The sequence below is a fragment of the Lycorma delicatula genome, chromosome 1 (genome assembly GCF_047948215.1).
Source record: "Lycorma delicatula isolate Av1 chromosome 1, ASM4794821v1, whole genome shotgun sequence".
Lineage (NCBI taxonomy): Eukaryota > Metazoa > Arthropoda > Insecta > Hemiptera > Fulgoridae > Lycorma > Lycorma delicatula.
This window is the reverse complement of record NC_134455.1, coordinates 143,782,406-143,799,340: the sequence shown is the minus strand read 5'-3', so window position 1 is coordinate 143,799,340 and position 16,935 is coordinate 143,782,406. Positions and strand designations below refer to the sequence as shown.

The 16,935-nt window shown below is 33.6% G+C and overlaps 1 protein-coding gene and 1 pseudogene across 3 annotated transcripts in view; both read right to left on the bottom strand.

The window, feature by feature from the left end:
- CPT2 (Carnitine palmitoyltransferase 2) overlaps window positions 1-16,935 on the bottom strand; it is a 96,861-nt gene that overhangs the window by 57,400 nt on the left and 22,526 nt on the right. For all 3 annotated transcript variants that reach the window (XM_075363057.1, XM_075363076.1, XM_075363066.1), the window contains exon 5: window positions 11,308-11,449. In XM_075363057.1, the coding sequence (XP_075219172.1) occupies window positions 11,308-11,449 (142 nt within the window). The remainder of the gene's footprint in view (window positions 1-11,307; window positions 11,450-16,935) is intronic.
- Window positions 2,417-2,500, bottom strand: LOC142318585 (U4 spliceosomal RNA; annotated as a pseudogene).

Here is a 16,935-nt window from a genome sequence, read left to right as displayed (position 1 = left end):
CTCATTGAGAACACTTACAGACAATTCTTGCCCGGCTGAATTTGACAATTCCAGCACGTGTTCGTCTGTAAAAACATGAACATTTCCTGTTTCAATGTCTTCTGTATTACTCTGTGACAATACTGACCAACTATTTTTAATTGTAATAGAATTTACATTACTCCATGTTGTTCCAGCGCTGTTTATGACACTTTTTAATGACACAGTTTTAAGAAATTCTGTTAATTGTAATGCTGAGTTAACGATAGCGGTCAGTAGCTCTCGTTGGTAATAAGCTTTAAATGCCTAAATAACTTATCAATCTAATGGTTGGATCAAAGATACGGTGTTCTTGGGTAAAAACATTGCAATTGTTTTCCCATCTTTAGATTTCAGCAACTCACTAGGCGGATGAACAGGGCAATTGTCAAGAAGTAATAAAGCTTCCATTTTTCAAACTCGTAAATAATTTTTAACATAAGGTCCAATTTGTCGTTAAACCATTTCAAAAAATATATTACACATCATCCAAGCATTTTTACTATTTTTAAAAATAACCGGTAATGAATTCATATTAACGTGTTTGAAGCAATATGGGCTGGTATACTTACCAATGAACAACGGCTTCAATTTATGATTCCCCAACTTATTGACACAAAGAAAAGTTAACCTTTTTTGTTCATTTTCATACCAGACTTATTTGGTGCCTGCTTTATATCTAATGTTTTTGTTGGCAATAGTTTATAATACAACTTTCATCACAATTATACAACTGTTCATCACTGAAGTTATTCTCTTCTATAACTGATTGTAATATTTTTGTGAAAAATGTTCCACTGCCATCACATCTGCTGAATGAGATTCTCCTTCAATATTTACTTGGCCTAAGCCATGACAGATTTTCCATCTGAAGCACTGAATTCTTCTCCATTAATTTGTTCATGAAAATTTAGTGCCTGAGCTTGAAGTATTGGCCCTGATAGCAACACTCCTTCACTCTGTTTTTGTAAAAATCAAAAGTACATACACTCATCTATAACATTAACGTCACCAAGTCTAACCTTTTTGTGATCAAATCTGACTGTTTCATCTAACAAATCAATAAAAGAACGCAATTTATCTTCTTCTTTCACCCAACCACGTATAATATCTTCAGACACACCAAATTCCTGGGATAAACTGGCTTTCGAATGAACTGCCTTAACCTTTTCAATAATATCTCATTTTTCTTTTACAGAATACCTTTTTCATTTAGACAAAATATTAGGTAAATACAAACAAAAACAAACACTACAAAATTTCATAAATTAACCAACGGAATAAAACAACGATACTGATAAAGTAAAAGCAGTTCGGAATGAATCACAATACATAATAACATTGTACAGGCTGCACATTGATGGTCTTATCGTTGTTACAGGAAATGAGTCATGTGCAGTATATCATAAGAATTTCTCCTGTTACTTTATTTAATTTATTTTTATTATGCAATAACAGAATTATTTCAATCATGGCAGAGAATGCAGGATCCTGCTTAAGTACTTTCATGAAAAATTAAGGTAAGATATGTCTTATCTCAATATTCTTACTAGGTGGTTTATTTAATAGTATTTTAAACACACACACACGCATCCATGCATGCATACACATTATTTTGGAATAAGGAGATATCCTAAAGGAAAAACAGAAGCTATCAGCATCATCATCTATATTAAATGTGATAAATATGAATTCAGCAACTGTAAAGAAATACTGCTTGTAGAAAGTTTAACCACATTCGCAAAATGCTATATACAAAAAAGTAAACACCCACTCCCGCTCTGTGGGTGAGGACTAACAGCCAGTACTCTTCATGTACCAGTTGTCAATTATGAAACAGATAATTTATAAAATTTGCTGATCAATGAACAAGTTCAATGTGCTGCCCTTTGACATGAAAAAACATAATAAAATTTCTTAAAAACAGTTAAGTTTTTTGACCATAACCACTTCAAAAACACAAACAAAATGTCAAAAAATTGGGCTAAAACAAACAGGACCTCATTTTACTCACTAAATAAAAACTCACTCATGAAGGAGCATCATGCAAGGTTTGTCAAAGGATGATCGTGACAGTAAGTTTTTACACTTGAGAAACCAATATCCAAATACTGGAAGTAAAGTAGCAAGAGCTCTTTGGTGGATTTCATCAATATACATTGCAATTTTGATAGGACAAAATATGCTAAAGTATAAGGTTTTTAAAAAATTAGTAAGACTACCTACGTTGAATTTCAGCCTATGTTGAATTTCAGATTTGTAAGTAAGAAAAAGGGATGCACTGCCGGCTACTACTCAACTTATCATTCAAAGAAGTACAGCAGAAAGTAAGACAATAAAGTCTGTGGTTAGCAAGGAAAAGACAGAACATATGCAGGGTAAAGAAACAGGGTACATCTTAATTGAAAGAGAAGTTTTCAACTAGCAATAATCACACCTCAGATGAACTTCATTGGTTACGATATCACCACTGCGGAAAGGAAGAGAGAGTTAGGACTTATACGAGTGTTGCACGGTGTACATTTCGCTCTGCAAATAACAGGCTTTTTTGGTTGGATTTTTGGTTTAATTAATGGTACAGACGACTGGAAACAGTGGATGGTTGATTAATGGACATGTATAATAATTTTTGATTGACAGATAACAAAAAGATTTAATTTTATTTTATTTTTTATTTCACTGGAGGTCAAGTTGACCTATTACAGGATTTCATTAATATTCATGGGAGGAATAGTGCTCTATTTCTGTTAAAATTAATGTCTGGTGATCATTATTATTGCAGACTTGTGTACTAGTATTATTTACTGATATAAATAATATTAATACTTGTAGTGTTTTCAATTATAAATAATATAATAGGGTTAGTAACAAGATATAACCAGTAACATGATATATATTAGTTTAGGCCAGCTGTTATAAGTTGGTGGTATTTTAGCCAAGTCGGCAGGAATCAGTCACCATATTGTGTTGGTTAACAATTTCAGTTTAACCTAAGTGTATTGGTGCTCAAGTAATTTACTTATGCACATAGTGAGCAGCTGTTCATTAATTCCAGCTTTTGACACAGACTGTTTATACTTTCAACTTAGAAAATTTCTTACCGAGTGGGTACATGTTTTAAACAGAATCCGGCGATGAAGTCAAAAATTCAACATGCAACGACGTAGCTCGCTCCCACAAGAAGATACAGTAACTCAAAGAACTTCAGAACCTGCAGGATTGCCACCGAGGAAAACAGACACTAAGGGCAAAGAGCGTTTGCACCCAGTATCCTCAGAGGGGAGGATACCTTGCCTGGAAGCCTGGCAGACCTTGCTCAACAACTGGCCATGGCCATATTGAATTTGAAGCAGCATTTGGGTTCAGGGTTACCCAAATACATCATTACATATGAAAAGGAGTTGACAAAAATATACAAAGACTTGACTGAAATGTCTCCACCATTGAATCTGATCACTCAGGCTATACAGACTGAGACCACAAGTGAGTTGGATGTCGCTACCATTTTATCTGAGGAACTAACAAATGACGAACTTTTGGACTTACCACGTAAGTGTCCTGCTATGTTCAAAGACAGGTTCACACAATTAAAGGAATTACCCACAGGTACCGGTAATACATGCAACCTAGATGAGCTTGCAAGCAGGCAAGGCTCAGTGAATGGACCGCCTCGTGACCCTGCGTTAAAACCTGGTGATGTTATTCGTGAAGAGTTAACAATTATGGTGGAGGAAATAACATTAATTCAAAAATGCAGATACAGAATATTTTATGATTCATTAACTGGTGAGAGAATTTTGTTGATGTTCATACTGCGAGCATTTAGACGCGTTTTGGAGCAGTCCTATGGAGTAGCATTTATTCTTCCTGGTGGGGGAGTTGGAGCATCAATCAAGAAAATTCTGTCTTATATACTCAAAAGACCGGACTGAGCCGGTTGTTAATAGTTACACCACATCCTGGGACTACAACTATACAGACTGGGTCGGGGCCAGCCGCAGTGAAGAAGTTAACCCCCCCCTCTGTTGATGAGAGTAGAACAGTTATAGTGAAAGCTAATGGCAGGTCATACACAGATTTACTCCACATGGTGAAGGCAGCAGTAATCAGTGAAGAGGTTAGTGATGTACTCTCTTTACAGAAGGCAAAATGACGAGCTGCACATCAGGATTAAAGGGGAGCAGAAGGCTGAACAGTTCACCTCAGTACTTTGGGATAAGGTGGAACTACAAGTGGACCTTAAGACACAAGCTGGTAGAAGGGCAGATGTTCATATCAAAGATGTGGAGGCTGATACCTGTGCACATAGTCAGAGACACAATCACATGCAGACTAAGTGAAACAAAAGAATATAAGATTTCTTCAATAAGCCCCACATATGTTGAAACACAAAATATTACTGTGATTACAACATGCAGAGCAGCTTGTAAACTGGTATAATAGTGCATTTAAATTGGTTGGTAGGGCTTATATTCACTGAAGACTGGTGCTTCAGGTGCTAGGGCTACAGCCATAGAAGAAGTGATTGCACAGGATCAGACAGATCAGACCTTTATTACAACTGTGGAGGCAAGGGTCATAAGACTAGAGCATGTCAAAAGCCTTTTTTTTATTTTTTTTTTTTGAGGTGGAGGAATCCCATTTACGGGCGCCAAAGCAGTGTCATACTTGCTAATAAGTTCCGCAAGCTGTTACAGAAAATGCGTATGTATTTCTGTGGACTACTGACTGAACCTCCACCCCTGGCGACCCCACCTCTTGGGAAACCGCTAATAAAGCATTACTTCAGGAGAGGGGGTAAGCACCCACACACACATTCGGTCTCCACTAGCAAACATCATCCATACCAAAACCAAAGCACTACAAGAATACCAAAAGAGAAAAACATTCAGAAAAAATAGAACACCTAACAGGTACTAAGACGTACCACACACAATTATACATTCATACAATCACGCCAACACAATCAAGAAGATATGGGGCCACAAGACATAACTTATCCACCAAAGTACACTCAAAAGTTAATTAAATTTAATGGAGGTGAGGCCGTGGACACTCCACGGCCTCACTGCACCAAAGCAACCCCCTTCATGTCCAAGAGGGCCCCCAAGGCACTCAGCCGCAGACCTGTCCAACCCGGCATCCTCTGACACCTTATTCCCATGCAGGCCGTGCCAATGCTCACTGTCTCCTACAAGTATTTTTCTGTTTTACTGAGTTCTAAAACTTTTCTATTATAATTTGCAATAATAGTCCACTGCTTCACACCCTGAAGCATTATCTGCTGAAAATCCTCAGATCTGAACATGTCCACCTAACCCAGGGCATCCAGTATGCACCTCCGTGCATCCTGGAACCTCGTAAAACAGAAAAACACATTGTACAGAGGTTCCTCCACATCACAGGCTGGACAGCAGTCTAAATGGTCAAGAGCAAACCTAAACAGATACGATCTGTAGCCAACATGCCCAGCCAGGGATTGCATAAGACTGTAATCAATTGATCCGCGCGTCCTACTGCACCAACTCCTTACATTCCCAATCAGACAGTAAGTCCACCAACCTTTTTCTCCCGCATCCCACTGTTCTTGCCAATTATTCATAAGCTGCTGTAAATTGGTCACAATTAATTTCTTCTCTGAAGAAGGAAGCATCCTTAATTCTCTATACTTCCTTCTGTGAGCAATTAGCAGGTCAAATGGCATAACACCAGCCAGCACTTCTGCAGCCTCTCTTGAGGTCGTATGATAAGCTGCCGAAATCCGCAGGCAGGATCTCCTATGCAGCGCAGCAAGTATTCCCATATACCTTTTATACCTCAGAACATCTGCCCAGATCTCTGCCCCATATAAGAGGGAAGAATACACCACAATTGTTAATAACCTCTTCCTGAGTTCTCCAGGCCCCCTGGTGTTCAGAAGTAAGATGGCAACCGCACACATTGTCCTCCCCACTCTCTCACAACTTTCCATAACATGGACTCCGTACCTGTATTGGGCATCAATCCAGATGCCAAGGTCATCTGGATTGGATAATGGATAATTGGATAATGGCCATTCTGGAATCAACCTTCCTTCCCGCCAGTTCAGTGTTTGACGTCTTTTCTTAGAGGTGATAAGTACAATCTCCGTCTTTTCAGGGGCCATCTCAAGGCCAACCTCAGCCATACAAGTACTGATCCTACTATACAAAGCCTGAATTCATCCACAATCTCTCTCTTTGTAGTTGCCCCGACTGCGAGTACTATGTCATCCGCATAGCCAACCACAGCAACGTCCTTCGAAATGAAATTCAAAGGACTCCCATCATATACTGTACTCCATACGGTCAGTCCAAGGACCAACCCCTGCGACACACTCCGATCAATGGTTCTAATAATCATGCCATTCTCCGCCGTATAAGTCAATTGCCGGTCTCTTAAGCAAAACAATAATAATTTTAACAGATATGCACGAACCTGCAGATTCTAGAGAGCATTCGCAATGGCAATGCGAGAAACGCAATTGAATGCGTTTCTTACATCCAACTCCACCAATGCACACATTTTATGCTCTGCAAGGTACATCTGAGCTGTGCCTATCACCTCCTCCACCGCATCAAGTGCAGACCTCCCAGCTTGAAAACCATATTGTCTCCCCGAGAAGCCGCCTGCATCCTCCACTGCTCGAACCAGCCTTTGCTGGAGCATATGCTCCATGATTTTCCCCAATGTATTAATCATCGCCAGTGGATGATAACAGGATGGAAGCACCAGATCACACCCAGGTTTTGGCACTAATACAAGACGCTGTGCCTTCCACGCTTCAGGGAATACCCACTCTCTCATACAGATATTATAAATGTTGAGAAATAAGAAATACATCAATATTAGCTCGAACTGCCAATTTAATCACAAGAGTCGGTAACACATCAGGAACAAGGGCCTTGTCATGAGGGGCGCGCTCCATCATCGTGATCAATTCTTCCTTCGTGAACATTGGTAGAACTAGTATTTCACCTGAGGTAGTCGTTGGAATTCCAGCTCCATGCAGAAATAATCCACCAATGATCTGTTGAGCTGCCTCCACATCCATAGCGGTGAGTGTTCTAGGTCTCACAGCATACTTAACAATAATCTTGTATGGTCTCTCCCGTGGAACCTTTTCAATCTCTTCAATCGGTTTGCACCAGCAAGCCTTGTTGGATTCCCTTATGAGCTTCTGTAGTTCCCTCCTTCTCTATTTGTAAAGTACTTTACAATGTTCCCTAGCTGAGTGGAAATAAGTCCGCTGAATTTCCCTTCTGGCCCTTACTGCATTTCCGTGACATCTCCTCATTCAACCAATAAACAGGTGGACGATCAGCCCTGTAACACTTTCAGGGAAGGAGACCATCACAAGCTCTCATCAAGTCATCTACTAATAAAGCATATCTAAAGCCTAGTAGATGTTTAAATTGTGGAAAAGGGGATCACCACACCGAAAGCATGACGTGCGCATCAGCCGAAAATGACTAGGCAAGGGTGTGAGGAACAACTTGCTAGTAGCTTCTGAGCCCAACAGATATGTCATGGCCAGGGCTGGCTGGTGCATGAACATGAAAGATGTTGCAATATATGACCAAAGTGAACATGATAAACGAGGAAATAAAAGAGCATGGAAAAATACAAAGGAAACACGGTCAGATGAGGCATTAACATGAAGAGGATAAAAATGATGCAGAAGATGATCTTCAAACTGAGGCCAATAGCAAATTATACTATTAGGTAAAACTGATTGTAGTGATAAGCAGCATTATTTTAACTCTACACCACATACTGGGTCAGATTTGGAACATTTTTTTTTTTTAATAACATTTTATCAATGTATAATTTTAACTCCTATGGCTGCATATTCTGGCATTCTAGGAACAAATAAAATATGAATTCTATCCGACATAAATGTTTAAAATGTCTCTCATGTGTTGTTTTCTTCAAAGCTTTCATGATAGCATCCAAAGTGAAATAGCCGTACTTTATATTTCATCATAAATTGTTTCTAATTGTCCAGGATTAGATTAAAAATTTACACATTTATTGATTATTTTTAAAGATAAAACACAGGTGATATAGATAAAAAGTTACATTTATTTTTTCTTTGTTCGTGAAAACTGTTCCTACTTTGGAACATCATGCAATGCAGTCATCTGACAAGAATATGCATGACACATGTTGATTGAGTTGTATGAGGTTACGTTGCTATTGGTTGTGTGTTTATAAGTAATTTTTTTTAATAATATTTGTACAACTTAGGAAGTAGATTATTATGTATTATTTTACAAAAAAAAAAATATGAACTTAGTGTTGTTAGAAAAGGAAGTTGAACATTATTTGTCTATTCCACTTGAAAATGATGATGATTTTAATGACATAGATGCAGAAGAAAATTTTGACTTAGTTACAGGCATGAAATTTTAGAATGTTCAGAGAGTAAAAAAAGATGAAATTGTAAGTACAAATGCATCTAATAATAGTGTAGTAGATGATAATGATTCCTGCAATAGGCATGCAGGGGGTAGGCAATGTCAATCTTGAAGTAAATGGCATTCTAGATCCAGATATTGTAGAACCAGGTAGTACTGATGATTCATTTAGATTTCTTGAGTTCTTTGTTGAAGAAGACAAAGTAGTTTCATCTGAGACTGACAAAGGAGTAAGCCTATTTCCCGATCAATCATTGCCTGGATGTTCAACTGCAATTAATGCACAAAATTCCCCAATAATAAGTGCTAAAAAGAAAAAGACTAATACGAATCCACAGAAAAACAAAGAGTTTGTGTGTTGCAGTAAGTTATTGTCTGGTAAGCCTAATCGCAATTTGCAGTGGTTTGAAACTAACATAAATATGAAAATTTTAATTTCTGTGGAAATAAAACTGTACCACAAGATATATTGTTACTTGAAACACTCCTGCAATGTTTTTCATACTTTTTTGACAAGGAGTTAAACGATAAAATAATTGAAGAAACTATAAAGCAAAGTGTTCAAAAAAATCCAAACAAACCTTTTACACTCTCTATGAAAAGGCTTGAAAATTTATTGGTATATGTATATATCCAACATACATCTTACAAATTTAAGGAGCTACTGGAATAATGTTATTGGAAATAGAGTTATCCAAGAAACTATGAGTGCTTTTGAATGCTTTTGAAAAGCTCATTAGCAATTCACATTTCAATAACTACATTGATGCTACCAACTGGCAATCCCAACCATGACTAACTTCATAAAATAAAACTTTTTATCTACTTTAAACAAAAAATTTCAATCTGTTCCATTAGATGAACATTTGTCAGTTGATGAACAACTGTGTCCAACTAAATCAAGAATTTATCTAAAGTAGTACTTGCCTTCTACACCTCATAAATGGGACTACAAACTTTTCGTTCTGGCTGGAAGCTCAGGCTTTGCTTATAATATAGAGATATATATATACTGGACTTGAGAATGATCCAAACCAGAGTTTATTTCAATGAACCTGATTTTGGAACTTCTGTAAATGTTGTAGTTAGACTTTCTAGAGTAATTCCAAAAAAGAATGTTTTTTGGAAACACTCCAAAAAACATTGTGTTGTTTTAATTCAAGAAAACATGCATGTAATTCCAGGAAACATGCATTATAAGTTTTATTTTTTTGACAATTATTATACTTCTTTACAGTTGCTAGTATTTATGGAGCAAAAAGGTATTCACTAACTTGGAATTTTTAGAAGAAATACAATCCCAAATCTTAACTTTTCAGAGAATGATCAAAAACCACCCACTAATAAGAGACAAATAAATGATTCAAAAAGAAACAACAGCAGGATTAAAAAAAACTGAAATACTGAAAGGTGAAAGTTTTGAATTTTCCACAAATGTCGGTGTAGATGTAGCAATTGTATACTGGTGTGATAACAAAAAGTTGTCATTGCTATCAACTTACGTTGGCAGGCAGCCCATGGGCAAAGTTTTGCGGTTAAGCCAAGAAACTAGAAAAAAAGAACCCATTGATTGCACTAAAATTGTAAATATTTACAATCAACAGATGAGCAGAGTAGATCTTCTGGATTCTATTTTGGGATGATACAGAATTGCAGTAAAAATACTTTAAATTATTTTACCATTTATTAGATTTAACAAATGTAAATTATTGGTTGATGTACAGAAAAACAACTACCATCCATCAGACAAGCAGATTTCTGATAAGATCTCTCTTTTTTCTCTCTGCATGTATAATGCTACTTCTCTGTGGAAAAGAAGACGCCCTCCTGCTAAACTAGAGCGGGATTTGGAGGTGAAAAAGAGAGTTCCATCTACTACAGCTCCTCCAAAAGATGTCAGGTTAGACGGGTTTGAACATTGGTCAGATATTGTTGAAGAAAGACAATGATGTAAATTTCCTAAATGCAGAAAAAAATTTCATTAAAGTGTAGCCAGTGTAGTGTACTTCTTTGTTTTAAAAATTGTCATTCTCTGTAAACATGTGCACAAGTTAATTTTGTAAATACTGATTGTTACTCAATCAATTATTAAGACTAAGTCCTTGCAAGAGGGAAGTGTTCAAAAACTTAAAAAAATTTTTAAATAACAAAAAAATCCATAAACTAAAAAACCATGTGTGATAAAAAATTTTATACAAATGTGTTGTAAAACAGTCATATTCATGGATATGTGCACAATTATTAAGATTAATTTTGTAAATAAATTAGGCTTACGTCTTTGGAAGTCTTCAAAATACATGAGTAGCTAATTATTTAATTTTTTTTATTAATCTAATTTTTTTTTACTTTGAACATTTAATTTTTAATTTGTCTACTATAGACTCAAACTGAGATACATATCATGAGAAGTTCCATAAATGAAACAAATAAATTTGGCATATTTCAGGCATGTAGCAGCATGATGTTTCAATATTGGAATAATTTTTTTTTTCATGGGTAAAATATTGAAATAAATTTTTTAATTATTTTTTGTAGCTATATTAATTTGAATTCTTTTTTTTAAAATATAAAATATCATTAAGTGAAGGGTTAAGATAATGTAATCACAATTGATCTAAAATTCATGACCAATAATATACCTGTGTAGATTGTGTAGATAAATGAAATCCTTCATCAGCCTAATAAAATATATATGAAAAATCTCAAAAAAGAAAAGCAAGGAATTTTGTGAGTATTTTTCAATATTAAGTGATTAGTGTGGAATTTTGCATTCATACACTCAGTAACAGCAAATGTACAATACTCTGAAAAAAAATTATAAATTTGTGTGTGTGTGCACATATTCACTCACTTTGAAAAGATAAGCACCATACCAGCTAACAGATGAAGGTAGAAATCCAGTCACTTGCCTAAAAAATGATGTATCACTTTTTTTTGGATTTAAATGGAATACTTCAGGTTCTAATACCTTTTCCCTCAAAGATTTTAAAAACCTATAAACCAAAAATCAACATACAAATTATACCAAAATGTAAGAACAACATTTATTATACAAATAAAAAGTACACAATAATAACTGATAATGTCAGAAAAATCAAATATTTTTTACGTCATGTTTTTTTTTATTCTTAAAAAAAAGGATCATAATACTACATGGAAAAATGGCTGGCGACTAGGAGTAATGGTAACACAATGGTTTCAAATCAGCTTGTTTTAGATTCCAGATTACTTTTTGGCAACGATCTGAGAATTTTTTCCAATTACCAATAATTTGATTTATCTCTTAAAATATAAAATGGATCAGTTAAGTACCTGGAGATCTAACTAACTGGGTAGCTGAAAACAGTACTAGTAGTCTCTGAAGGTGTCAGTCATTAGTTAACTGTATAATCCAGCCTATATTTACTTAGCACTTGCTAGCATATGCATAATGGTGCAACTCAGGTTAAAAATGACAATTGTGCTCAAGAAGTTAACATTAGAAAGAAATACACTGTTGTGCATTTTTTGTATGCAAAATAATTTTCTGTAATGATATTCATACGGAAATGTTTCTTGTTTATTGCATAAGTATTTTTCACAAAAAATGTTAGATAATTATAACATTAAATTTTCTCAAGTATTATCTAAAGTTGTTAACAAAGACTGAATGACCTGACTGTTCTCTTTTCACTGTTACCTTACCAACAATGTGATAAGTGGAAGAGCTAATCCAAGCCGAGTAATGACAGACAGCAAAGCAAATGAGAAACACAAAGCAATTAATGGGACTATGATTGCAAGATTTCTTTTAGTAAACAAATGAAATATATATATATATTTTAGTTTGATATAAATTTTAAGTAAATTATAATGTAAAAACAGATGTGATTAAAGTCCCACAGTAATTACACGTAAACATATGAAATAATGTTAAGGTTAACATTAAATACAAAACATTACCAAAAATAACTTATAATTCAGAAGGTGCTATTGAAAAAAAATTTGAGCACACATTTATGTACAGATTGCAGAAAAATCAGAACTTTTTTTTTAATTAGGATTATTTAAATATTCATAAATGAAGTAATATCATTTCCATAAAAAATTTTTTAATTGTATTTTAAATAAATTAGAAGACTTTTCAAATAAAATGGTAATTTATTAGAAATGGCAATGAAATATAATAAGGCCACTTCTTGTAACTGATGTACTCTGCTGGATTATAAAGGAGCCCCACTATTTGGTTTAGTAGAGGTGAATTATATTATTTTTTAAGAATAAATGACTATTCTTTTTAACAAAGATTGCTCATTCATAAATGTAAATACAAAGATAAGTTGACATATTTAATTTTCTAAATGTCGTTCTACACAATTCATACTTATGCCCATGAGATAATAATTTGATTGCCTATTTTTATATCTTAAAAACTTGTTCTGACTTTTTCAGTGAACCTCAAGAGATGACATTATATTTTAAGAATGTACGTAAACATAATAAATATTTAGCTATGATGTCAAGCTTATAGTTTTATTAAGATGCTTCAAAGTAACACAGTAGTTTGATTTTTACAAAAAAAAATAAATTTGATCTTCCAAGAGAATTTGTCATCTGATAAAGGACTCAGAAATTCTGTTTTACAGGCAACAAAAATATTATTGTTATCTTACAGGCAACAAAAATATTATTGTTATCTCTTAATAGGAACTCTATTCAAGTGATCATACTCACATATAGGACATTCATATGATATTTCATTATGTTCAAAAGGACAATGATGTATTTACTTCCTGAAAAAACTGAATATATTAACTAACTAAAATTAAAAGATAAAAACAAACTATCTCTAGAATAGATGTTTTCCAAGTCTAAGTCACACTGTAAGTCAATGCATTTTCAAAAAATAAATGCACAAAGGAATTCAGACTATGATTTATCACAGAAAACCCAAAACATGAGAATCACATAAGAGATTAGACTTTGGTTTAGTCTGTTATCAGTGTATGTAACCACAAGAAACAATGAAATTTATCTACTTTAAAAGATGATACTTTTCATCAATCTTACAAAGAGGCCTCATCATATTCCATGTGAACTCTATACAACAAGTTTGGCAACTGGTTTTATTCCAACAGTATTATCAGGCAGTTTCTGTTCTGAAACCAGGCAAGGACCATTATCCAAACGCTAAGCTCAATTTCTCTACCATCCTTAATCTTCAAGACAAAACGACAATGACAGAAAACTGTATTATGAATGGGTTTCATTCTAAAATTTCTATTCATAATAATTGCTATGTTTTACAAACCAGAAAAAAGTATGAACAGTGTTACATCAGCTTATACACAGTTAATGTGTGTTTTTAATCAAGATAAACTTTGGAACTTTCCTTGATATTGCAGGTACATCTGATAACAACACCTATGAAAATACTGTACAAGAGCTAGAGTTCATGATCTGGTAATGACAAAGTGGCTAAAGTTTGTGCTTCTTAGTTCTAAATCAATCAATTTGGTGCCTAAGAAGAAATTTTAAAGGTCCAATAATACCTCAACGACACAGTCCTGAATTATAATATACTTTATTTAGCCATGTATGATGCACACCTTTTTTTTCTTAAAAACCAACATAAAATTTATGGGTATGAATGATATGTAGTGATTTCCAAATGAGTCCAAAACCTGTATTTACCATTGTACTACATATTGTGTTACAATATATTAATATACAGTAGTAACACAAACAAATCATAGTGTTTATTCTAATTACTTCTGATTTTATATCAGTAACTTAATGCTAAATCATATCTGTTATGTAGACTATATTGTAATTGTTTGTTTATAAATAAATTTTTGTCATAGAATTTTTGTTTATATCTCCACATTTCCAGTTGTTATAACATTTGTTATTATTCATCAACCTGGTTTTTTTTTTTTTTTTTTTTTTTTACATAAGTTAACTCAACTATTTGTATTTCTTTTATTGCACACAACAGCATTTCTTTTATTTTAGTCAAGTAAAGATAGATTGTATGTTCAGCTTATAATTATACTACGTTTTTCCAGTTTTGTACTTTAAGCGGGCAAGTAAAAATGAGTTCTGTAAAACGTTTACATTAATTTACGGTTGACGAAAAATTAAAAGTTATTCATACAGCAGAGGAAATTGGTAACTGAACAGCAGGCCATAAAATAAAATATTCTAGAATCATATTTAAGAGACTGAAGAAAAAAAAATAGAAGCTTATGGATAGTACTAAAAGTAAATAGTAAAGTGGTAGTAAAAGTGGATAGTAATGCAACTTGCCTCAGAATTCGGAAGTATTCCTCAAGTAGAAGCACAGTTGTTTACTTACATTCAAGACATATGCAAGCAAGGATTTGCTCTTTTAACAGGGATGACACAATTAAAAACCACACAAATCATGAGGGCACTTCAAATACTGAATGTTAAAGCAAGTCAAGGATGGTTGAATCGTTTTATGAATACGTATGAATTATCAATAAGAAAACATATTTGAAGTTCATTTGTCAATGTTTGCCAGATGCCTTTGAGAAAAAGCTGTTAGCCTTCCAGTGGCCTTTCATCTGGAGATCTTGGGTTCGAATCCTGATCAGGCATGGCATTTTTTCACACACTACAAAATTTCATTTCCATATCCCACACACAAGCTGCAAGCTTATGTGATATCATAAAGCCAAAAAAAAAGAGACATGTAATTCGGCTATAACAAGAAAATAAATTTTTAATGGGGCAAATAGAAAAAGCCAATCAATCACCAGTTTACTTAAGTATGCGAGCAGATTCAACAATTAACCCTTATACAACTAAATGGGAATCCCACATGTAAAATTGGATCTCAAGAGCATATATGAGAAAGCATCTCACAATCAAACCTCATTTTGAGTTTGTTAAGGCATATGTACTTGGTAATAATATATCTACCTAAGCATCTATAAAGTAATCATATATCATATTTTTTTGTATGTTGTATTTTATTGTTGTATTATATTTTTGTAGATCTCATTTTATCATTGTAAAACTTTTATTACCAATCTTGCACTGTTTGAAATAGGATTTGTATTATATAAATCATATATATATTTTTTTTCTTTACTTGTGTCAACTGGCACAGACTTCAAAAATAGTTATTTGTTTTAAATACTTTTACTTCAATTAATAAATAAAAATATAATTATTTTTAACACATCTAGTACCTATATATATATATATATATATATATACATCTAATATATATTATATTATAACAAGAATATATTGTATATGCTATATTTAATATGTATATATTATTATATAATATGAGTAAGCCTACTAAACACGCTGCTCAAATGAAACAGCAATGTTTAAAGGAAAGCTGCCAAGAAAAGAACAATTGTTTACGAAAAAATAGAGAAAGAAATGCCATGAATATTTCTACAGAGATTTCTTAACAATGAGAATGTACTCTCACAAGTGAGAATGTACAACAGTTGATTCTTAAGGAATGAAAGTCTAGAGTCAAGCTCATTGTGTCAGTTTAATAACACAAATTTATATCAAACAAAACGCAAAAGCAACGTTCTTACAGTCTCGGTTTGATATATGAGGAAGCAGACTCATAAAATTCAGGAAGCTGTACTCATAAAACGCCTTCTCTGACTTGGACCCAAATAAGTTAATAAATAGACCACATGATGAGAAAGCTGCCACAGAAATCATGAGGTTGCGTAATCTATCCAAGTTATAGATAATTATTATTTATTATACAATAACAATATAGACTGTTATTAATATCCTAATCATACACTGAACAGAACAACACAGTACTGGTGAGAGCGGTCAACAGCTAAGGGTGTCAAGCTGTTCTGTTTTTTTGGTATTTTTCCTAAGATTATCATCAGATTTGGTTAAAATTTATATGGGGAACAATTTCGAAAGTATACTCTTTCATTTAAAAAAAAAAATTATGAAAATCAATTTATTAATGTCGGAGACATTGCATAACATCCATTAAAAAAATTTATTTTTTTAATTTTTCCTAAGATTATCATCGGATTTGGTTAAAATTTATATGGGACCATTCCAAAAGTATACTCATTAGATTAAAAAAATTTATCAAATTCAGTTTACTAATGTCAGAGATATGGTATAACACATTAAAAAAATACAGTCAAACTGATAACCTCCTCCTTTTTTGAAGTCAGTTTAAAAAATTCAAAATATTTTTAGGTCAAAGAGCACAGGGCTAGATCATCTTTAGTATTATATGAATCCTCCTTAAAACTAATCTATGCATGGGCTTTACAGTGTTAACTATGTATAACGAAAGGATAACATAATTATTTTTAAAAATTCCTGCTTTATTTTTTTAAATATCCAATACCATGCAAATTAATCACATAATTGTGCAAATGAATATTAAAAAAGCCAAAACATACACTCCAATACTTTCATCCTCTAAAAAAAAATGTAGGCTCCACAAAGAAAACTAACTTTA